Source organism: Ammospiza caudacuta, chromosome 1, assembly GCF_027887145.1.
Source record: "Ammospiza caudacuta isolate bAmmCau1 chromosome 1, bAmmCau1.pri, whole genome shotgun sequence".
NCBI classification, from domain to species: domain Eukaryota; kingdom Metazoa; phylum Chordata; class Aves; order Passeriformes; family Passerellidae; genus Ammospiza; species Ammospiza caudacuta.
This window is the reverse complement of record NC_080593.1, coordinates 116,610,584-116,635,166: the sequence shown is the minus strand read 5'-3', so window position 1 is coordinate 116,635,166 and position 24,583 is coordinate 116,610,584. Positions and strand designations below refer to the sequence as shown.

The 24,583-nt window shown below is 40.3% G+C and overlaps 1 protein-coding gene across 1 annotated transcript; it reads left to right on the top strand.

The window, feature by feature from the left end:
- Nucleotides 1–189: 189 nt before the first annotated feature.
- BPNT2 (3'(2'), 5'-bisphosphate nucleotidase 2) lies at nucleotides 190–17,630 on the top strand. The gene is made up of 5 exons (XM_058811065.1): nucleotides 190–576; nucleotides 12,811–12,970; nucleotides 13,917–14,012; nucleotides 15,846–16,007; nucleotides 17,168–17,630. Exons 1-5 carry the CDS (start codon nucleotides 190–192, stop codon nucleotides 17,437–17,439), a joined length of 1,077 nt encoding a protein of 358 aa, XP_058667048.1. The 3' UTR covers nucleotides 17,440–17,630.
- Nucleotides 17,631–24,583: the final 6,953 nt, after the last annotated feature.

Below are 24,583 nucleotides of genomic sequence, written 5' to 3'. Positions count from 1 at the left end.
AGCGGGACGTGCCCAGTGCGCGGGGCGGGCTCCGCCTCCGCCTGACCCGGATACAGACGGCGCTGCTCCCGGCCGCGAGCGTGGAGCCGGCCCGGCGCCGCCGCAGCAGCAGCCGCGGAGCGGAGCGCCCCGGCCGTGCCATGGGACTGTGGTGACCGCCCGGCTCCGCCGCCCGCCCGCCCCGCGGCCATGGCCCCCATGGGCATCCGCCTCTCGCCGCTCGGCATGGCCGTGTTCTGCCTGCTGGGGCTGGGAGTCCTCTACCACCTCTACTCCGGCTTCCTGGCCGGCCGCTTCGCCTTCTTCATGCTGAGCGAGCCGGCGGCCGGCGGGCCCGAGGCGCCCCACGGCTCTGCGCCCGGCGGCGCCGTGGACCTGCGGGAGCTGCTGGCCGTGTCCGTGCTGGCCGCCGTCAGGGGCGGGGAGGAGGTGAAGCGGGTCCGCGAGGGGAACGTCCTCAACGCCAAGGCGAAGGGGAAGACGCGGGAGGGGGCCGAGGAGCAGCTGACCACCGGCGACCTCCTCTCCAACCGCAGGATGTTCTACCTGCTGAAGGGCGCCTTCCCCGCCGTGCAGGTGGGTGCCAGGCGCCCTCCGTGGGGCGGGGGCTGCTGTGGGCCCGCTGTGGAGCCCCCGGCGCTGGGAGCCCGCTGTGGAGTCCCGGTGTGGGGCTGCTCCGCGCCGGCGGCTCTCCGGTCTGTAACAGCCGGCGGGAAGCGCTGCCCTCGTTTGCGCTTTTCCTTCCCCTCCCGCTGAATTTGTGGCAGTGCCACCTCACGCTCCTCGCCGTGGGTGTTGGGTTGCAGGGGAAAGAGTTGCAGCGTGTTGCAAGCGAAGCCACGCTGGTGAAACAGTATCAAACACTGCGGGCATGGAGGGGTGCGGGGAACACCGGGTCTCGCTGTTGCGGATCCTGAGCTCTGTGGTTAGGGATGCAGGTAATTGTGCAGCGCAAATTCCGCCTGCGGTTAAGATGCGGAGATGAGGAACGCCGTTGCTTTGGTAGTTATCCGTCCTGCCGGTTGTCCTTGCTGCCGTCAGTTGTGGGGAGAGCCAGGGGCGGGAGCAGCGACGGAGAATTCGAGGCTTAGGAGCATAGCGCTGCAATAACCGAGTGATTAGCGCTCGCGGCTGGGGGACAGCTGATAAGCGTATCTGTGTCAATACTGTGGATCACTGCCTACCTGAGCAAAATGAGTTTGCTTTGCTTTCAGAGGCACACACCCCTTCCTGCGCTCCTTCGCTCCTGAAGTCTGGATCTGTCTCTTAAGGTCGCACCCTAAGCTTTGAACTATATTTCGAGGATTTTTGGGGTTTGTTGGCATTGTTTCCGCTTTCACTTCAGTCAATGAGAACTTCTGTCTTTTGGTGTTAAATTCCTTAGCTTTTCATGGCCATTTGAAATGGGTAGAAAGCCCTAAATTTGGATCTCAGAAGTGGTGATTTCTGGAGGGGTTGGTAGAAAAAGTAGTTAAGTCCAGTTTTTGGTTATTGAGTTACTATTCAATTTTCAGTAGCTGTTTTGAAAGTTTCACAGATAGATGTGTAGTTTTTTGTTTGTTGGCTTTTTGGGGTTTTTTTGTTTATTTTGGTGAGGTTTTAAAAGTGTTGTAAAGAACTTATTGAATATGAAATCTGGAGGAAACAATAAATTCTTCAATGTTTGAAATAAACTTGAGATGTGACTAATCTTCCTCTACAGAAAGATTATGCTGGTTTTGTTTTGAAGATTTCCTGGATTTTGTCTGTTGGTGACAAGGCACCTTCACAGGCCCAGTGTTAAAGGAAGAAAAAATATTGATCCCTGTTCTCTTGCATTATTCAGTGCCCTTAGAGATCTTGGCTTTACAGCTTAGCTGGCTTGAAACCTCTATGCTTTCTCCCCTTTCACAGATGGAGGGACTTAATTAATCTAGATTAAGAGTTGTCTGTGCTTGTAGAGAAGGCTGTGTGTTCTGTCTGGGCTTGAAGAACACAGTGGACTGTGTATTGCCTGCTCTGTGGTCACATGTAAACTTGCTCTGGAGCCTGGTATTCCTAGCAGTGACTGTCTGACTTGTGTCTTTCTGGCAGAGGGTGTTAACTTTGAAAATCTACTTTTTAAAAACTTGGGTACTCCCTTTTATTTTTCTCACAGGTGATGTGTGCTGCTAGTCTTTAAGAATAGATGGTACTTTGGAAAGTGCAGATGTGTTCTCAAAGGCAGTATAAAACTGAAAATGTGTGCATAGGTCCGTGGAACTAAAATACCAGTCATATGTCTTTTCTTTTTCCTAACTCTTCCTTAGACGGAGCTTGAGCACTGAGGTTATCTAGGATGAGTGTACTTGACAAATCTTTCAGGTGATTTGGAGTTATTCAGTCTGACAGATCAGCTGTGGGACAATAAGTATTCTAAGAACATGATGGGGATAATAACAGCTTACCTCATGTGGTGTTTAAAAAATACTCACCAAGCTGTGTATACACTGATAAGCCCATGATGAAAATGTATTCATAAACATTTGCCCAAACTAAAATCAAAGCTTTATTTTACTACTGTGTACGTACTATGTGTGCTTCTCAGGTGTGAAGGCAAGGTATCATCTCAATCTAGTAATCCTTCAAGTGCAACTTCAGAGCAACCCATCTAAAACTGCAGCTCTTTCATGGAACAGAGCTGCTGAGTCTTGGTGTGAATATAAGAATTATAGAGGATTTTCTGAGGCAGTATAAATTGCATAATGTAAGAAATATCTTCTTTATATCTGTAATTTTATCCCCCTTGTTCAGAGTGACACTCCAGCATAAAAGATGCTGCTGAAGTCAAGTAAACCTCCTCTCCTCTCCTTGCTAGAGAAAATGGTGCTAATAAAAGCTGTCAAACAAAAACAGCAATAATTCCAAGAGTAAGCTTATGCAAAATGCCAATTTTCCCACATCCTGAAGTTCTTGAGTTTAACAGGAGAACTTCAGTGTTTAAATTGTTGCCAAATGCTGCATCCAGGAAGAAGATGAACAAGCACAAAAACTAGGTGCTAAAATATGCCTGTAAAGCAAAGGAAATGGAGTTGTTCAGTCTGGACGAGAGAAGGCTCCTGTGAGACATTACAGAGCCTTTCAGTGCCTGCGGGGGGCTGTAGGAGACCTGGAGAGGAGTTTTGTACAAGGGCATGTGTTGACAGGACAAGGAAGAATGACTTTCAATTGGAAGAGAGCAGGTTTAGATTGGACATTAGGACAGAATTCTTTACTGTGGGAGTGGTGAGGCAGTGGACCAGCTTGCCCAGAGAAGTTGTGGATGACTGCTCCCTGGAAGTGTTCAAGGTCAAGCAGGATAAAGCCTTGAGCAACCTGGTTTAGTGGAAGGTGTCCCAACCCATGGCAGTTGGAGTGAGGGGTTGGAGTGAGATCTGGAAGGTACCTTCCAGCGCAAACCATTCTATTACTCTATGGTTCTCTAAGAATAACTGTGGCTTTCCAATATTTCAGAATAACCAAGGGGAGTAGTCATTCAACTGAAATAAACTTAAGTCAGTCAACAGTGTTACATTCCTTGTTTTGTGCTGCTGGACATAAAAAGGGAAAACATGCAAACAGTTTTTGTGAAGCAGACCTGAATCTCATAAAGTGTGGTTATTAAGAGAAGATAGAAGAGTTAGGCTTCTCACATGCAGAAGCTGAAATAAATCTGGAAGAAGCCTTATCATACTAAGAGGTGGGATTTATTAAAAAAGCCCTTTCAAAATCTGAGGGGAAAAAAATCCCACAGAAAATGTTTGCCTTTGTTCTCTTGAGTAAAGGTATTGGTCTCTACAGAGGAAGAGGAACTCCACTGCTGACATCAACTGCTCTGTTTGAAATAAATAGATGCATTTGCATCAGTTGAGACTTCTCAAGGCTGTGTTAGGTAAGATCTAGGTAGGAGTGTCTCAACACAGTTTTAAGACTGTGTAGATTTAGTTTCGATTTAGAGGTGGTGTTTTTATATCCCTCAGAAACAGGCCTGAGAAAAATAAGGGGCAACTCACTTACTGCTACCTTGGGTATTACCCAGTGTTGTGTGATTGCACTCAACATCCAGCAGTAAATATTTACATGTGTATTCCATGAAGCATCTTTGTACAGTTGATTTTAAATATACTTGGTGCTAAAAGAGATGCATTGCTTTCTCTTGGTGAAGTTCTCAACTGCAGTTACAGGCTTGAGGTGTTACTGCTCCTGCATTACCAGCATGTTGTCCTCATTCATTTGTCATGCTAAGAAAGAGTTAAAGGTCTCATCCAGCTGTAATCATCCCCTCTGCTGCTTTCATTTTTTATTTATTTTGTTTATAATTTCTGGGTTACTTCTTTCCTGGTTGGTTCTCCATGCAGCCTTATTAATTCTTGTGCTGGCACAGTGGTGGTGTGATAAGGACTGGGGTGGGAATTAGGTGAGGAGATTAAGGAGATGCTTGACCCAGCCCTGCTGCTGGGATGGGAGTGGACTGGGGAAGCATTCTTTCCAAATTCAATGCTGGTATGTTCTGCTTAGAAGAGGTTCTGTGAAGAAATGATCTCATGATAGCAGGGTTTCAGCAGCATTACCTGCTAAAAGATCCCTCTCAGATCATGCCTTAGGGTCTTACTCTTTTAATGTGGCCTGTCCAGGGATCAATGTCAGGATCTTGATAACTGATTGTATCCCAAGTAAAAATTTGAAATAAAAGTTATTTAAAAGAAAGGTTATTTAGGAATACCCTGGTTTCAGTTCCCACTACAGCCCATCTCCAGCACATCTGAAGGAGCAGCCCTGCTTGATCACAAAGGGAGGAATGACTGACAGACTGTTCCTTAAACTTGCACTTTGACCAGATTACCTCTTATCCTCTGACTGAAAAAGCCAATTTTAAAGTGACCCACACAATTCTGCTAGAGTTATTTTCACAGGATGCAGATTTCAGTCTTACTGGTCAGATTGTATTCTGCCCTGCATTTTCATTTTGAGCTGTTTTGGCTTCTTTTTGTTCTAAAGTCGCACCAGCTATATCTGTTGTTTTCTAGTGTAAATACTGAATAGACTTTCATCTTGTCCGCTCCCTTTTTTTTATATTGTGACTGTGGTGGAAATGAAGTCTTCCTCCGTCCCAGTCTTTTTCTTTGAGCGTCTTTTTTTGAGTCTTGTCACTATTCTAAATCCAAATCTTTCCCAGTTATGACTGATGATAAATACCACATTTCAAGCTTATGCCTGATAATGCTGCAATCAGCGCTTGAAATGAAACTTTTAAGAACACGTCACTTTTACTTTGATTTTCTTCTAAATTAATCTGACTTTTGAAGATTAATGACTGCAAGCATTCCTTTTTATCAGGCTATCTGAAGTACTGTCTAGGTTTCAACTCACTGTTTACAGGCTTCTGATCACAGTGCCAACTACCCAACGTAAAAAACTGGAATTTCATCTGAGATGGCAAGCTCTGTAAGTGATACTGAGTCTCTGTGAAAGGCAGGTGTATTAAAGAAGTGGGTTTAAAAAAGGAAATATTACTTAAACTTCAGAGGTATTGCACTTTAATGAGTAGGTTCAGTAATTTGTCTTTTCATGTTGTGAGAATGGCCTCCTCAGGTCTTAGGGAGGAGAACTTTTAATAAAGTTTGTGTTCTTCTGACCCAGATGATCTTTGCAGAACCCACTGCCAGTGGGTTTCTAAGTTAAACAAGAGGTGTGCATGTTGATCTGAAATCTCAGTAATAGGTGTTGTCTGGAGGTGATACATCTCCTTACATGGGTTCCAAATGATGCCAGATGACTTATGCCCACTCTCTCTGCATGAAAATAAAGTTACTGTCAAACTTTATGCTAATAAGCTCTGTGATTATCTTTTCAGATGCAATTACAAATAGTTTATTTGGCTTGTTTGTACACTGCGGGTGTTTAATCTATCATCTGAGCATCTGGAGAGCTGCATTTCTTAGTGTAGCCACTCACAAAGAGTGGACTTTTTTGGGTATTATCTATTTTATTGGTAAATTTCTAATCTGTCCTTATTTGGATGTTTTCTTAAAATGAAGTTCTACAACTCTTGTGACAAAGCAAGTCATCTCTTTCTCTTTGCTAGACTTGGGTCTGTATAGAACTGTAATAGAGAATTTTGCCATCTACTGAAACCACTTGTGTGAGCTAATAAGCAAGTGGTTTTATTTTTCTGGTCTAAAATTCTAGATATTTCCGCAGATTACTGGTGGAAACAGTGAATCCTGTGACCTGTGCTGATTCCCTCAATTCCACTTTGTTGTTTTCACCAAACTCTATTCATTGTAAGTCCATAGAAGCAGAGTTGTCATTGGATGTCTTTATCATTTATTAAATCCTGTTTGTTTCAGTCAGCTTCCTGCTGGCTTAATGGCCAAAGTCACCTAATGAGTGTTGATAAGCACTAATTGAACTTCTTGACATTTAGAATTGTCCAGATTCTTCTTTGCATATTCTGTCATCTTGTTCCTGCATTAAGGAACTTCTTGTTGCTAAAATAAACAAAGATGTAGTTGATGATAGAGGAAAACCTCTGTCTGCTTTGACTTAGGTGCCTTGAAAAAGGCATGTGTCCTTTTTCAGTGTTGTGGCATAATTATAGAAATACTTGTTGTTTTCTGATCAAATCAATGGCAACATGAGACCAGTGGGTTTTATGCCTCTGATTATTTTATACATTTGTATGATTTTATACCTTACACATTTCTATACAAATATGCTTTGTAGTTTTAAACTTAATTAAAAGTTAGGACTTTAAACTTATAGTTTCTGAACTTAATTACCTTTTAATAAGTTGGTTTTTGGTGTTTTTTTTTAGAAAACCATATAATTCTACAAGGTCTTCTTTCCATTCATAATAAAATCTGCCTTGCTAAAACTATGTAAATTGACCCTTGTCAAGAGGAATATTTTTGAGAGGCATGATGATCACCGCTTATTTTTCCTTTCTAATATGTTGTGGTAATCTAAGGAGGAAAAGAACCTTTTCAAAAGCAAGCAGCTGGCTTTAAAAATGTCAATGTATTGAATAAAATCCGGGTTGGCTTTTTTTTTTACTGTGCTGGTAAGGCTACTATTCAAATTTTTTTAAAGCTTAAAGGCATTTTACATTTACAAAGAGAAGTGGTACTTTGATTTCCCAGTTTGCATTCTTTTCAGAGTTAATTAACCCAAGAAACAGTTTTCATTCACCACCCCTGAATTTGAAAGTTGAACAGAAGGGATCATAAATGGTCCTGGATGCAGGTGAGCTAAGTCTTGGCGTGATCTTGTGTGAAAGTACACCCCTCCCTCTGTAACAGATTCTGGAGCCTTGTTTTGTAACCAGGGGAGGTTAGATATTTTCCTCAGATACTGGAAATAATGGTGCTTTGAGTGCTTTTTGCTCTCCTGGAGAATGCTCTCCTTTTGAGCATATTGATATGTCCTGACTTGTCTAGTGGGTGTTTACATTCAGAGGTTTTGGCATCTGATTCCTTCACAGACTTTGTGTATGTACAGATGCTGTGAGAAGCTGAGACAGCTTTCACCTCTGATACATTTGAGGAGAAAAACAGAGAAGCAGAGCCAATGGAGGCAGAGCAGTCAGTGTAGCACAGTGAGTATAGGGTTGCTCTTCAGCGCAGTGCAGCAGCAGTGGTTGAAGGGGTCTTTAAGTGGGGGAAATCCCAAAGACTGCAGCTTGAACCCCTCTCCACAGAGTTGGGACATCTCTGAAGCACAGTCACATAAGAGCAAATCAATTACAGTCCCATGAAACTACCTTGTAGGTCAGTATATCTTTCAAGATGTGTAGTTGTGGGTATTGTGGAGTCATAAAAGCAACTTGTGTTGGGAGGGACCTTAGAGATCATCTTGTTCCAACTACCCTGTTGTAGGCAGGAATGCCTTCCACTAGACCAAAGCTGCTCAAAGCCCCATCCAGTCTGCTCTTGAACACTTTGAGGGATGAGGCATCCACAACTTCTCTAAGCAATATGCTCCAGTGGCTCACCACCCTTACAATAAAGAATTTCTTCCTAAAATCTAAGCCAAATCTCTCGTCTTTTAGTTTGAAACTATTCCCCCTTGTCCTATCCCTATCCGCCCATGTAAAGAGTTATTCTCCCTCTTTTTTTATAAGCACCATTTAAGCACTGGAAGGCTGCCTTAAGGTCTCCCAGGACCCTTCTCTCCCTTCCAGGCTGAATAAACCCAGCTCTCAGCATGTCTTCATAGGAGAGATGTTCATTCTTCTCATTATCTTTGTGGCCTTTCTCTGGACCCACTCTAACAGGTCCACATCGTTATTGTGCTGAGGACTCCATACCTGGTTGCAGCACTCCAGGTGGGGTCTCACCAGGGCAGAGGAGAGGGGGAGAACCACTTTCCTCCATCTGCTGGCCATGCTGCTTTTTGGATGCATCCCAGGAGGCTGTCTAGGCTGTGAGCACACATCCATAATAAACCACAAGTGTATCTCTGTTACGCTGCTCTCAGTGAGTTCCTTCAGTCTGTACTCATGCCTGGGATTACCCCAAATCAGGTGCAGCATCTTGCACTTGGACTTGTTGAACTTAGAGAGGTTCTCATGAGCCAGCTTCTCAAGTTTGTCCAGGTTGCTCAGGACAGTATCCCTTCCTTCTGCTGGGTCAAGTGCACTGCTTGGCTTCATGTTCTCTGCAAACTTGCTGAGGGTCCACTTGATCTTACCATTGTCATTGATGAAGATATAAGAGAGCACCAGTCCCAAAATGGAGCCTTGATGGAGACCATCACTGACCTCCATGTGGACGTACAAGTTGTTGACACAAACTTTCTGACTGTGTCCATCTATCCAATTCCTTATCCACTGAGTAATCTTTAAATCCATGTCTCTCCAATTTGGACATAATGATGTCATGTGGGACCCTATCAAAGGCCTTACAGAAGTCCAGGCAGGTGACACCAGCTGGTCTTGGCACCCTTGTCAACTGTTGCAGTCACTCCATCTAGAAGGCCACCAGGTTGGACAGACATGAACATGAACTCTTAGTGGCTGCTCTAGACATTAGTACAGAAGGTGTTATAAATATTTATAAATAATTATAAAGTATCTTCCACCATCCACAGAGGACATCTCTCAGTCTCTCAGAAAAATGGTGCTGAAATCACTGTTGGTTTGTTGTTTGCATTTACTTTTGCCTCTCCACTTCTTTCTTCCATCTCATGTCAGGTGGATACAGGTGGCAAAGTTGAACCTTGGGCATGCATGATCATGATCTTGGGCATGATAATCACTGGTGAAGTGGCTGCATAGGTCATGCAGCAACAAATTGGTTGTGCACCAACAAAACAAAAACAATCACCTAATAATGTTTTACTAATGTTCCCCTGTGCACACTCCAGGCTTGCAGGCCTCCAGGTTTTTAATTTCCTTAGTCCTATTCAAATCAATAGACTTATCTATTGAGTCATAAAATCAGAATAATGTGGGTTGGAAGAGACCTTAAAGGCCATCTAGCCCAACCTCCTTCAATGAGCTGAGACATCTTCAGCTCAGTCAGATTGCTCAGAGCCCCATCCAACCTGACCTGGAACACTTGAGGGATAGGGCATCTACTACCTCACTGGGCAACCTGTTCCAATCTCTGGTTTTGAAAGGTAATATCTGGAATACTCCTATTTTCATATTCTGACTGGTAAATGTTTACTTTTCTTGTTACCTGAACTCTGTCGGGATGTTGTTTTGGTTTTTTTTTTTTGTTTTGTTTGGGTTTTTTTTTTCAGTTTAAGCAGCTTAATTGGTATTTTTATAATACAGGTGTGATAATATTTGTGTTGTGCTTGTTTTATTTTCTAATGAAACAGCACTAAGATTTGGATTTCAGAGGACATCTGTTTGCATATATTTTTTCACTTTAGCTTACCTTTGATGAGTGAATTCAAAGGCAAAACTACAGTTCCACTCTTTCAGACCAGGAAAAAGTCTGAAGTGGTGCACCATGCCAGGGACAGCTAGCTAGTATTCAAGCAGGCTTTTTGGGTGATGAGCTGCCATAAAGACAGCATGAAGTGCTGTTAGGGACTGAACCAGCACAGGACAGAGAGCCACTGTGAGATTCCCTGAAGTCTTTGAGTGGCCAGGACTGTTGGGTGTTGAGAGCACTGCATTTATCCAGACAAGTTTGTGGTACACTGGTGTTGCTTCCTGTGTTCCTGAGCAGATCTGTGTTCCAATCACCAGCATGCTGGACAGGAGTGATCTCTGTGCAGAGGTTTCCAAAGGCTGGAAACACCTGCCTATTTTGGAAGGCACAGCATGAACTGATCCTGGTATTGGTGTTGGACCTCTGCTACTGGCTTCCATGAGCAGCATCCCTCATTTGTTATGGAATTCCTGCACCTTAGGGGTTGGTTTTGGGGAAGCTCTGCACTGGTGAGATACAGCCAGCCTGCCTTGTTTAGGAAATAAGGGGGTTTTTCTTGTTGTTGTTGTTGTGTGTTTTTTTTTTTTTCTTTTTAACTTTTCAGCAGTATTCCATGCACTGATTTACATATATAATATTAAACCTTTGTGTTTGATGCAGTTCTTTGTGAGGAGGGCTTTTGCTTCAAGCATAAGTGGGGAAGATTTCCAAAATGTAGTTAACCTTCATGTCAGTGCTCAGCTTCCAGAACTTCCCCAGATGGGCTTTTACACTTTACAGCTGTTAGATAATTAACCCCAGAGAGTCTTGCTTAAATAAGATCAAGTGCCTGAAATATCTGGCCTTGTGATTGTCTTTCTACCATAGCTACTCCTAATTTCTGAGTGAGGATTTGGGATTGCAGTGGACTGTGTATCCATATTGCTTGAGAAAAGTTTAAAGTGTAAGGTCATGGCTTCTGGAGGCTGCCAGCAAAAATGAGAATGACAAATAGGAACATGGAGTTAACACAGAGGAATGTTTTCCAGGCATATTCTCATTCATTAACAAAAAAAAAAAAAAAAAAAAAAAAAAAAAAAAAAAAAAAAAAAGAAAACAGGAGGAATAAAAGAAGTTTTAAGGGTTGGTGAGCCCCTCTCAGGCAAGTATTCAGGCAAAGCTACAGAGTAAATTCTCATGTGAATAGAAGAACAAGTGAACCACTTTGGAGTTTTGTTTTTGTGGGTTTTTTTACTTTCTCCAGATGTCTTTCCAACCTTATCACTCTTTCTCTATTTTTTTTCTAGTGAAATAATTATATCTGTTGAGAGAGACTCCTCACAAGCATTATAAATGCTGCAGTGTCACGGCCACTGCTACAAAATCTGAGCTAGTAGGTGGTGTTTCTCTGAAAACAGTAGCTTTCAGATAGTTTCAGACTTTACACTCTAGTGTACTGTAACAACAGGTTTAACAAGATATTCTTCCTTTTGAGCATTGGTTCCAAGCCCTTAACTTTGTGGAGGCCCCTTTCTTCTGTTGAGGAAATGTTTTTTTTATGATGGTATGTCATGTGCTGTAGTGGAACTTAGACTGCCTAGGGGCTATGTTGAGACTGCCAAGTCTGTGGAACTACTCATCTTGACTTTGCAGGACTGTTTTCCCCAGGGGGAAATGCAATCATCAGGTTTATTGTATAGTGACAGATGTTTAATTTGTAAATGTCACGGCAACTTCAAGAGCTCCGTGTTTGGCATATAATGCTTCAAATACTGGTTTTACGTGAGAAGACAGCTATGATGTATGGCTGGAGTTGCTGCAGTTCTGCTTCCTTCTTCATTTGGAGTTCTCTTGGAGAAAATGGCCCCTAACCCTTGGCCAATACCCTGTCACAGTTGAGGTGTGTGTGATGTCTTTTCTTGTCATGATGTGAGTTATGTAAAAATCCTGCTCACATAAGGTCTGTCACAGTCAAATGTAGTCTGATAGCTCTTTCATTTTCATTGTCTTTCCATGTCACTTGCCTACAACTTTTGGGATAACTGTGTCTCTGGTCATCTAAAACTATTGTGACACTGCAGTCACAAGGATGTTGCGCTGGGTTTTGCATTTTTGGAGTTTTACTCCATTCAGCAGATTAGTGCTGTGTGCTCCACTACCTGGCCAAACTCTGCTTGATGTACTGAAATGCCTTCTGGTGTGAAGTAAAGTTCATTAAGCTGGGTAGCAGTTGACAACAGGCTTAAAGATGACTTTTGACTGCTGTTAATAAATGTTCTTCATGGGCCATCTTAGGACCTTACCCCAACCTACCCTAAAAATGGGTATAGGATGTTATTACTTGTTTGTGAAATAAATTTGTCTAACAGTTGTGTAGTGGTTAAATTCAACTGAGCTGCTTAATCTTCTACTTGCAACTCAATGCTTGCAGCAGGAATATGTATACTAAGATTTCTTCTTGTCCAAGTCATGCAGAGTCTGCACAATATCTGGTGATAGTATATTTCTACATTTCCATGTGCTTCTACTGGTTTATATAAATTGAATTTTAGACCCCCTACTGTCTGTGTACTGTATGATTTCTCCAGAGTCAAATGTTCTGCCTGTAGTACTTGAAGCAACTGCATTTAAATATTGATTTAAAAAAATGTGATTCATACTGTGGGAATGTTCAGTAGGGAGACCTGCAGCCAAAGCAACAGTGTCAAGCTGTGGTGTGGTTCACAGTAAAATTCTGGACTGTGGTTTTGCATTGCTTATCACATGAGTGTAATAATGAGAAAATGAAAAAAATTCCTGTAATTGAGGTGAAGGAAGGAAATGAAAATGTGAGCAAACCTGTAATTTTCACAAGTGCCACAGTTACTGTATTTGCAGTTAATGCAACTACTTCTGTAGTTACAACATACTTTATGTTAATGCAACTACTTTTGTTGTCTTACCACAGATAAATTCTGAGGAGCGTGTTGATACAGCTGATCAGGAGACAGTCTCCTGGGATCACAGTATTCCTGAGGACATAAAGCAAAAAATACAGCCTAAAGAGGTGCCAGCAGAAAGTGTCACTGTCTGGATCGATCCATTAGATGCTACACAAGAATACACAGGTAAGTGATTCTTGCTGAGAAGTCATGTGTGTAATTCTGATGTTTGCCTTTTACACTGGAGACAAGATAGTAAGGAAAAGGACATCTCTTGTTAAAATGTCTTATGTCAAAGCTAGCGTGATTTAACTGAACAGATTGCATCATGAAATCTCTGTAGTTCTTATTTTACAACATTTGCTTTTATGCATTCCAACTCTGAAATTACTTTGGTACCTTTACAGCTATCTAGTTGCTATAATAAATGGTAACTGTCAATTATGGATTGTACTGGAATTACACATTTTTTTTATTTTAGTCATTACTGTGGTGACTCTAAGTATCTTAGATTTTTGGTTTTGTTTCTTTAAAGGGAATACTAAGTAAGTATCCTATTTAACTTGATATAAGAATTTTTTTGTTGTCATTTTTAAAAACACCATGCATAATTCAGTCTTCCCCCTTTTCAAATGTTTTAGGATGTCGCATAAGCAGTTCAAGGCAATCCAACTAAAATTCTTGCTGAAAAGTACTAAGGAACAACTGGAAAAGTGGGATTTTTTTTTGTTACCATGTAATTGATACAATTATCCTTTCAAGTGGATGTTCTTTGGTTTTTGAATTCGCATTTTTGAGCCAATAGAGGATAGGAGGTGAGGCAGAGAAAGGAGAATGGAGGGGCACAGATTGCCATGAAAAGATATGTTGCATAAGACACAGCTGTTAGCATTAGACCTGTAGGAGTATAGGTTACATCTACTGAACAGGAAAAATTGCTGGAAACCTGAAAAGTCTTCAAAGTCTTTTGCAAACTGAAAGGTTATTTGAAGATACATTAAAGTTATATAACTGCAAGAGGCAGAATATAAACTAGTCTTCAGAGAATAATCTGAATAATCTCCTGTCTATTTTCCTTTTGTGTTCTTGGCATCTGATTGTAAACTTGCTCACTTTCTTGTTTTGCCTGCAGAGGATCTTCGACAGTATGTCACGACCATGGTTTGTGTGGCTGTAAATGGTAAACCAGTAATAGGTGTGATACACAAGCCCTTCTCATCATACACAGGTATCTTCATGCCTTCACCTATTTCTATGATAGCCAGTCATAGGATTAATTGAAATTTGATGTTTGAGAGAACATCTCTAGGTATAAATGAGAAAATATACCAGCAGCAAAGGGGCACTGCAGCAGACCACACAATTAGAGCTGTAGGTGTGTTCTGTGCTATAAAACCACAAAGGAAAATGCTGCCCTTGTTTAAAATAAAAATGATGCGTTTAGAACAAACAAACTGAAAATATTTTAAAGAGCTAAGATCCCTTCAATTAGAGTGCTTAATTGCAAACAAAAAAAAAAAGTTAAACCTACAAATACTGACCAGTTTGATGTGTGCTTTTAGTTTTTAGCAAAAAGAGCACTTTGCTCATTTAGCAGAATAGCTTGGATCTGTGATAATATACCCAGGAGCTGCTGTGTATTCAGTGTGAATTAAAAGAAGATTTAATAAAGATCTTAATGGCAACTGTTTGTGTGTAGCAGGCAAGACTGTCTAACATAGCCTTATTGATTATCTGACATGTTTTTAATGCCACAGCTATGAAGTAATTAATTTTTCAGTATTAATGATGTATCAGCAAGCATTGCTGCAAGTTTGACAATTTTCCTGCACTTCTCAAAGCTTCAAAGTAGTTTCAGTATTCATGTGTATTTAAAACAGGAATTGCTGTTTACATTTTCCCTTAGGCGATACTGACCTCTAGAGTTCTGAAATTTTGCAGTAGCTCTGGAACAAAAACTAAGTCTGAATAAATGCATTTTGTATTTGTTGTCCTTTTTTGGCCCTAAAACACTAAACACTCAACATTTTGTGCTAAATGTTTTGCTGCCTATAAATATGAATTTAATTACCAGTCACTTAAGTATGTACTATATTCCAATATGCTTCAAGAATCTTGGAGATTTTGGAACATATGTTTTTAGGTGTCAATATCTATCTAAAGAAATGGGTTTTTAGCATTGTAATGTTGAGAATTTATCTCCTTTGCTAAGAGTGAAGTGTGCAATGTTCAGACATGGAATCGGAGGAGATGCAATGAATTCTGTCATTCTGCGTGACAAGTATTCATTTTTCAAGCTGGAAATACCAGTATGTTTTGAGTCAGATTGTTCCTAATACTACCACACAAATACAAAGCAATAAAGGGCAGTCAGCATTGTTATTACACAGAGCTCAGTCTGTTGCCAAACAATCTGGTTCTCTGCTGAGATGAAATTGCTGGGTAGTTTACTAAGTAAATGTCAGATTAATGGTTAGGGGATACCACCTGCCAAGCTTGGCTTTGAACTTCGTGATGAAATAAGTGGGAAGTTGTGGATTCTAAATTCTATTCTCTGAAACACAACATCAAATATTTTTCTTTCTAGCACTATCCTCCTGAGCTATTTCCTTCTTTAGCATTACTATCCTTCTGAACTAAATGACTCCACAGCATTTTTAGTATCTGCTTTAAAGGGTAGTGGGGCTTTTTGTTCTTGCATGAAAACATTGTCTGAGGAAATACTGGATGTATTTCTGTCTAGGAGCCATCCTTTTAACTTTGGTGGGTTTCTAATTGCAAATTCTGAATATTAACTACTTGGGATTTTTCCTTCTTATTCTGTGTTTTGGAATTATCACACAAGAACAGTCAGGTTTGGGATAATGCCATATGCACCAATGTGTGTGTGGCCTGTGTCACTTCCCTTGTACTCGCCCCATCCTCTGTCAGCCCTTTCTCTTTTACAGGAGTGAGACATATTCAGTCAGAAGTATCAATTCCATATTGTTAATAAGTACCCTTTTGTCCTTACACTTAGATTGTCTTGTAAATCTTAGTAGAACTTTTGTTTCTCTTGTAGCTTGGGCAATGGTGGATGGTGGGTCAAACGTAAAAGCTCGTTCCTCCTACAACGAGAAAACTCCGAGGATTATTGTGTCCCGCTCCCATGCAGGAAAGGTTGAGCAGGTTGCACGGCAGACATTTGGAAATAAAACTGTGATAATCCCCGCTGGTGGAGCAGGTTTGGTTCTTTAAGCATCTTATCCATTTTGTTGCTTTTGGATATTTTAATGGAGTAGCGCTTGCTAGACAAAAGGGTATGCTGTAGTGTCTTATCTTTTTCCTTTTGTCTTTTGATCTTCACATCACTGAAAGCAAACACTTGACAATAGAGACAAAGTTTTTTCTGTATTTAGGAGCCTACATGCAAACTTGATTCAGGCTGTTCACAAGTCAGTTGTGTTACTGAGTCTAAGCCTAGGCCAGCAGTGCTGTTGTGGTCCTTTCATTGAAACACACTGATGAGTGTTCATGGAAGGCACTGATGCCTCAGTGGGAGAAAAAGTGTTGTGTGACCACAGGCACAATCATGGAAGAAAATCTGTTAGTTGTTAGTTAGCTGTTAGTATGGTTGATTTAAAAAAAAAAATTAAGAAAAGGGCCATTAAAGTTTGGTATTGTTTATTGCATTTATGTCAAAAGAGGAAAATTAATATCACTAAAGTCCATTTTTATCTGCCTCATACTCAATTTAAAGGAATTTTAAAATACTTTTTATTTATGCAATGTCCTTGTGCATGTTATTGACAGAACGTACATGGGAGACACTAGGATTTTTTTCCTTATTTTCGCAGAAATGTTATCTTTGTGTCTTTAATGTGAAAAGCCAGAATTCCCTTACAGATTGTTTAGTCAAGAATGTCTTGAAGCACTTAATCAAGTCAAGTCAGGTGCTTCTTGATAATGACTGTAAATGTCAAAGTGAAAGTGTAACTGATTATAGCAGGGCTTGTCTTGTCCAGGGCTTGACTCTGTTTAAGAAGATAAAGAAATGAACAGCTTAATGAATCAAGAATATTGCTCAAAGAGTTGAAAATCTGAAAGAAATTCCATAAAAGAATGGATACTAGTTTGAGTAATTACTTTGTAGTGCATAATGAATAATAAAGGGGAGTGTCCTGGGCTGATTTACTTTATTAGAGTGGTATATACATCTTCCTTCTATTGCAGTAAAAAGCCAGGGAGAAAAAGATAGACTTGAGCATGGTGTAGAGATTGAGAAATGAATGAGTAAACATAAGAGCAGAACTATATTTGAGTGTCTGGTCTTCTTCTTTTAATGTGTTTTGACAGGAAAGCTTGGTTTAATTTTTTTTTTTAACCCCTGCCCATTTCTTCTAGGTTATAAAGTGTTGGCCCTCCTTGATGTGCCTGAAAAGAATCAAGAAGAAGCTGATGTGTATATCCATGTCACCTACATTAAGAAGTGGGACATATGTGCTGGAAATGCAGTGTTGAGAGCTTTGGGTGGCCATATGACTACCCTGACTGGTGAAGAAATTAGTTACACTGGCTCAGATGGCAATGAAGGAGGACTTATAGCCAGTATCAACATGAACCATAAAGCACTAATTGAAAAACTTCCAAATCTGGAAAAAACATCACACAAATAAGCATGACTGGTGGAGAAGTACAAGTTGTACTTTTGTAGCCTCCAGATGCTCTGTCTGAAGAAGCAGGTGTGAAAACCTGCTGGAAAAGATGCACAACAAAGCAGTTTGGTGTGGGTTTGGGGACTATATCTTGCATTGGGTTTTGTCAGCGGTGGTATTTAAAAAGAATAAAATAATAATAAGAATTGGAAGTAGGAAGGGGACGATGGTCTCGCACATCAGTTTCCATGTTTTATTTTTTTCAGACTGTTTTCATGCAATTCTTATACTCAAGGTGCATTTACCATATATATTGGTGAACATAGGTGAACTAAAGAAAAATCCAATTTTTTTGTTAAAATAACCTAAGTATTTCTCACAGGAATTTCTTGAAACCTTTTACATCTTATTGTAGTTTTAGTGATTCCATAATAAATTAGGTAGAAAAAAAGCTTGATTTTTATAGGCATCTGATAACTGTAAATGGTTTATCAGGAATCATGACTTCATATTTTGTATCCCCTGAATGGAAAGCACAAGAAGGTTAATTCAAATCTATATGCAGCAACAGTTTATCTTTGACAGTGTGGCACTCTCTGCTTTTTAAGAGAAAAAAGGAAATGTTTTTTGATTTCTTTCCTGAAGATGTAAACCAGTTTTAGTTCAGGTGGGTTGTGAATATTGGTGTTTTATTAATCAGTGTAATTATTTCCTTATACCTTTTTAAAAGAAGGCAGCATTTCCTTGTATAGTTTTTAGCAGTTACTTCTTGTCCTTGATTTCTGCAAGCAGTGTTGAAGATGCATGCTAGATTTTTCTCTAATGTAGGGCTTGTTCATCATGTGATGTTTGTGCCTATAGAAGCAGCTTCCTTCAGTACCTCTTATTTTGTTTGTTTGGATTTTCTTTCCATTGGACAGAGTCACAGGGAATGAGTTTTACAGAAATAGTAGGTTGACTGGTTAGTTCCATTTCCAACACAAGATATAAACCAGCACTTTTTCTACAACTCCAAGAACAGCTTTTTCTTTTTAGCTTGCAGCACACTCTCTCCTGCAGAAAGCTCTTCAGCCATTCCAAACAGCTTGTGCTTATTTGGTTTGTGGTAATTTACAGAGGGAGAAGAAACCGTTTGAACTTGAATCTGCTTAAGCAAGTTTGAAGAATGTGTGGCACGTGAAGTACAGCAGGGTGTGCAAAATTTTACTGAAAAATGTTCTTTGCAATCCAGTACATACAGAACAAAATGCAGGTCCTTTGATATCAAATGAAAATTTGTTGTACCTCTAGAAGTTGTGGACTTCTATCTCCAAACATGTAACCATCTGCATTGTTGTTCTCTGCACCTCCCTGAAAGGTTTCAAAATGTTAAAATATATGTGTTATTTGAATTATCAGAAAATAAGCTGCCCATCTCTCCTCCAGAATGCTAAAATTCTGAGTTAATATAGATGGTTTCTGTTCAAAGTTTGTTCAGTAAAGGCTTAGGCTGCTTGATCCAAACCCTTAATTCTTTAATTTTGACTTCTTTCATATTGTTAATGAGAACTGCTGTTCTGATTAAAAAGAGGTTTTTCTCCTTAGGTCAGTAATGGAGAATGTTTAGATACTACTTTCAACTTCTAGCTGAAGTTCACATTTCCAAAAAACTTCCCAGATGTTACATTACTACAGATGCAGACTTTTATTTCTTAAACTAACTGGCAAAGGAGACTGAAGCTTAGTCCTATGAGCCTTTACAGGTAGTTTTTGGAGAACTTCTTTTCCAACACAGACACTATTGCTGCTCTTTGAAAATAACTTTTACACATCTAGATAATACACAAAGCAATTTTACTTTCAATTCTTAAATTTAAGAAACTTCTATATGCTATAAGTGATCATACCGTTTTTAAAAAGGATTTGATCTATTTCAAAAAGTTGTTGAGCTTCCAAACTTCAGTGAAAACTAAAAGAAACATATTTATCAAGGTTTTAAGATTTTACAAGAAGATTGCAGCTTTATAAGGCAGATTTAAATGTCTTAAAGCCTAATTTAATAAAAACAGCTGTTTGTATGTTTATTTGTTAAAGAACATGGATTAAAATTTAAATATGAGAAATAGCCATAGTATAAAAACCTGATTGTGTCACAGAGAAGGAATGCACAATATTTAAGTAGGCAATTAAGATAAAATCTGTGGCAAGTTGGGGTTTTAGAATCAGCTTGAAATCCTATGTAAACATGCTTCCTAAAAATGGGACTGCTTTTATTCTGGGGAATGCTTCTATCACATCCTTGCATAAGCTCTGATCAGACTTCCTGTATGGGAAATTAAAAATGTTATGTAATGTGCAAGGGCTTACTTGTATCAGTTGAAGGCATAGACCAGTGAACAAAAGTATTTGCCTACATTATTTTTCCTTAGGAAAACAAAGTACCTTAGGAGAGGCCGTCCTTTCCTTCCTCCCTCCCACATGCTGTCTAAAATGCCTAGCCTTCCATTAGGAAGACTTGTGCTTGTTTAGACAAATTAATATCCTAAATTGCTTTGTTGCAATGGATCACAGTGTTCAGTACCTTTCACAGGGGACCATTATTGGCCTAATCTCACTCCTGGTGAAATTGAGGAAGCGGTGGGAGTGTGGTGCCCAGTTAATTACTTGTAGTAGAGCCTGAGCTCGTTTCCCACAGTTGAGGGCTAAGGTAGTGCTTGTGGTCTCCCAGTGTAATTTAAAGAGCTTTGGTGTGAGAATAGGTGAGCAGCTGGTGAGTATCAGTTTCAGATGTCATTTTGCAATAAATGTCACTCTTATGCAGACCAGCAAGTATTCACAAGTGCTTGCTTAGTGCACGCATCCTGGTGCACTTTGTTTGTATGGTGTTAACACTCAGCTTGTCATTTCTTTGACTGTTTACACTCCATTCTGAAACATTCTGCTTAAATTCTGGCTTGAATATTTGTTTGGTCTCATCAGTGTGGATGTGACTTAACCTTATGCCCAGAGGGTAGGAAATCATCCATACCCAAATCTGATGCTGGGCTACATCAGTGTTCTTTACATCTTAGCCTTTTCCACATGAAGCTGTCACACACCATTTTTAGGGATGCTACTTCAAACAATTGCATGTTGTAGGTAGGTCCTACAAAAGTATATATTTTAAAAAATCTTAATTAAAAAAAAAAATCATAGTAGCATTCTAGCTCCAAATAAGGGAAGTAAGATAATGTATTATTTTAGCATTGGTTTTCCAATGGTGGATATTTTGAGTGGCTATTATGATTAAGGTGGTTGCAAGTGAAATTTTTCTAAAGCTGTATGTATTTTCTCTTTTTCATTCTTCTAAAAAGAGTGTATGATAGCATAGATAATACCTGGTATTGTACCAAGAGCCCTAGCTTTCATTCCTTGAATGAATATTTTTAAATAAATGGAGACAGAAATTAATGGGTTGAATATTGTATTTAACTGGTTTTGAGATTAACCTGTTTGCCAGACTTTTACAGATGGATTTAAGAACCGTTTGTTCTGATCTACAGAGCATGTAATGATAATGAAAATACATAGCAGATATGGCATACTATGGCATACTTGGAGAGTGAGTTAACCATACAGGTGAAGCTGCAAAGTTATCTAGTGATATTGTTCCATATATTTACTTCATGGTTGTTACAAGGGACAGATTTTCTAAGTGGCTTCAGGTGTGAGAAAAATTTTGATTTTTTTTTTTTTTAAATGGCCAATGGCTGGAGACCAGAGGTGGGGAGGGGAGTCAGTACGGGGTTAATCTCTGCTTTTTTGTTTATAAGTAAGTGTATTCCAATGTCTTTCTAGCATCCTGTTACTTATTTGGGTTGCACAACAGTAGTGCAGTGTTGGATACTTGTGATTTAATGTCTAAAACAAGGAGTCCACATCTCCCAAGAATTGTGCAGTGAGAAGTGACCAGGTGTCATTCTGGGCTTCTGCTGTGTTATGCCAGCAGAGAATGGCTGCTTTGTGGTCTCCTGGATGTCATTCCAGTAGCGCTTTCTCTCACAGAAAACTGTTTTTCCAGGCTACTGTCTCCCCAGTTATGCCCAACTTCTTTGTAGATCTGTTTTCTGAAGTAAACAAGCAGTTGAAAGAAGCAGATGGATGTGCAACAGAGGACAAATATTTTTGTTTCTTTGTTTTTAAATTGCAGTAATTGTTTCATGTCTCTTGTCTTTCAGGAGTTAGTTAATGGTGCAGGTAAGATTCAATGGACCACAAATAAATGCCTGTGGGATTTTAAGCCCAAGCAGGAGGAGGGCAGGAAGGACTGCCTCTAACCAAGGCAAACGTCAATGGATGATTTTCAGTCAGGCCAATCATGCTGAGTCCTTCATCTCTGCTTTAGCGGTTTAGGCCCTTTCACACAAACAGTAACAAATTTGACTTTGCCAAAATATCACTGATAGTCTTGTCTTCTAATCTGCTGTCCTCAGTGATAAAACTGGACTATATCTGCTTCACTGTAATGTAACTCCTTGAGGCAAGAATGTGGTAACTCTGAGGACCCAATTGTGACCTGTGAGCCACACCTTCCTCGTGGCAGCTCTTGCAGTGATGACCTAGTACTTGCTGCAAGTGTCTTCCCACCCCACAAGCAGGCCATGCATCCCTTTTGAGAAGCTGTTAAAGCCTTACATATTTTGGTTTTCAGGTGCCACAGCAGCTCTTTCAGCTCTTCTGTAAGAAGTGCTCATCCAGTTTCCTCTCTCTGGAGCCATTAATTAGTGGCCACTTTTCCCTCTTTGCTCTTTCTCTCTCTTCCATTCTGATCCTTGATCCTTTTTTAGTCAATGTGCACAAGGAAAATGAGAGACCAGAGATGAAGACAGTCCCAGAATGAGAGGACTCCAGCAGTCAACTATCCAACTTATCCTGAAGCTGGTAATGTTTGGGACTAAGGTCTAAAGCAGTGACTGATTCAACCAGAAGTTGCCAACGAAATAATGGGAACATGGAGAGGTTCATGCAATTAGGGGTACTGAACATACGGTTCAGTAGTTAAACACCCAAAAAGAAGGAGAAAGTGGTTTTTCATTATAATGTTATTATAATGTTCCAAGCATTTGTCATTTGTGCCCCCCCAGGTGCAGAGCTTCATTGCTTATGAAAGAGACTGCATTGGTCCTCTGCGAAAGAATTTGTCGATTTTGTTGAACGCAATAGCAGTATTCCACAGAACTCAATGTGAGCAGCACCAAGTCAGATAAAACAGGAAGAGTAAATAAAGCTAAATTCTGAAAAGCTCAACCTCTGTCAAAAGAGCAAATAACCTGGGTTGTGCTAAAGTTACCTCTTAACAGCTTCAGTCTACATTTGGAAATGTTATCCTAGTGTCTGAAGTCTTTCAGGTTTTTTTGTGTTCTACAGCTGATAGAGCCCACTTTCAGGTAACATTGTTTTCTACACCAATTGTTCCTTATTTGCAATACATATTTCATTTATTCTCTCCAAAGAATCAGCAACACTCCAGCATTTCTACTCTTGTTCCACCAAATTGTATTAGCATTTTCCAATTGTGTGCCAAATTGAAGTAACAATTCTATAAATAAATTCTCTGAAAATACTGGTTTGTGAAGGTGTTTGTCTATATTTTTTATTTCTAGGGGGTATTTATTCTTTATGCTCCAGATTTTTTTTTCCAGTAATGCACATCATGTTGCTTCAGTTACACTGGATCCATCATGTATGTGAGACTTCCAGCCTGAGGAGTTACTGATAAGTCCAGCCAAGTTTATGGTAAATATAATTCAAGATCTCCACTGGTTTTGTTTTCATATCTGTGTTGCTGTGAAAGCTGGTCAGTTTGTGAAAGTGAGTGCTTAGAAATCCCCCAAATAGTATTGCTCTTTGGATCTAAAGTTTTCTTTTCAGCATCATTTACACATCTCTTCCTAATTATGTTACACCATTCTGCTCAAATCTGTTTCCATGAGGAGTAGCAGGGTAGTAACTGCACCATTATTAGCCCTTATTCTATTAGTGTACCGCTCTTCATATGTGAAACCATGGAGCAAGTTGAAAGATCCTTTAATGTCTCACATCAATATGGCATTTTGGGCAGTTCTTGGATGCAACTTCAAATATGTTTCTTTTCACCCTTACCAATATGTGCAAGACTGGATGTACAATGCAATTGTCTTCCTGGACTTGGGCAACATATGCCTCAGAGTTGTACACAGATGTTTTGAAAACCATAGGTCATGTGTGATCTATCAAGATCAGGAATTTGGAGTCTGTTGTGATGCTTCAAACCGCTTCAGAGAAGATGCAACCTGCAGGAACCCACAAAATTCCTCTGGCTGCCCTGGAGGACTCAAGCCCCTGCCCAGGGTGCTCAGAGACCTTGGCACAGAGCCCAAGACCCCTGTGCCTTTGATTTAGCCCTTGGAAAAAGCAATTGCCAACCTTATATGAAGAATTACAAGCCACAGAAGTTTAAGTAGAATGATAGTGAATTTATCACAGGGTGAAAAAGAGATTTTTTGCGGCTTTTAGAATGGAGGTTCAGGGGGCAAGATGGAGGAATCTGGGCGTGTCCAGCCTTTCTCCTTCTTCTTGGCCTCTGTCTTTTGCTGTGATGTTGGCACTTTTAGATTGGTTTAGAGTAGAAGCTCACTGTCTAACATAGAAGATAGGTATTGGAAAGTAATTGTAAATATTGTACATGTAGTTTTTAGTATAAAAATATAACACCACCCTGGGGGCAGGCAGAGTGCCTCTGACTGTCTTGCTGATGGACCTCAGCAGGTTGGGACAAAGAATTTTATAGATAAGGAACAATAAACAACCTTGAGACCAAGAAATGAAGAATTCTGACTCCTCCTTCAACTGCCAGGCTGGGAAAAGAGACTTTCTAACACATCCCGGGGTCACTCTGACCAGCTAGAGATCCCAAGAGCAGTCCAGAGGAGGGCGGATTCTTCCCACCTTGCACAGTGAGTCAGTGAATGTCTGTGTGCATGTGGTACATGGCTTGTTGTAAACAGCTGTATCTTTTGGGAAGCCTGAAGGGTCCAGATAGAGGCTGATGTGTGCTCTATGCTGTCAGCCCTTTCCATGAGGCTCTCATGAGAGCCTTTCTCACACCTGATCTATCATATCCTGCCCCAGGGCCAGCATTTTGCAAGTTTCACTATTTACAGTAGCG

Bases quoted from the DNA above. Each gene is read 5' to 3' on its own strand.
- BPNT2 (XM_058811065.1), top strand. From the start codon at position 190: ATGGCCCCCATGGGCATCCGCCTCTCGCCGCTCGGCATGGCCGTGTTC. The intron at 12,971-13,916 runs GTAAGTGATTCT...TTTTGCCTGCAG, and splicing joins TGCTACACAAGAATACACAG to AGGATCTTCGACAGTATGTC. The intron at 16,008-17,167 runs GTTTGGTTCTTT...CATTTCTTCTAG, and splicing joins AATCCCCGCTGGTGGAGCAG to GTTATAAAGTGTTGGCCCTC.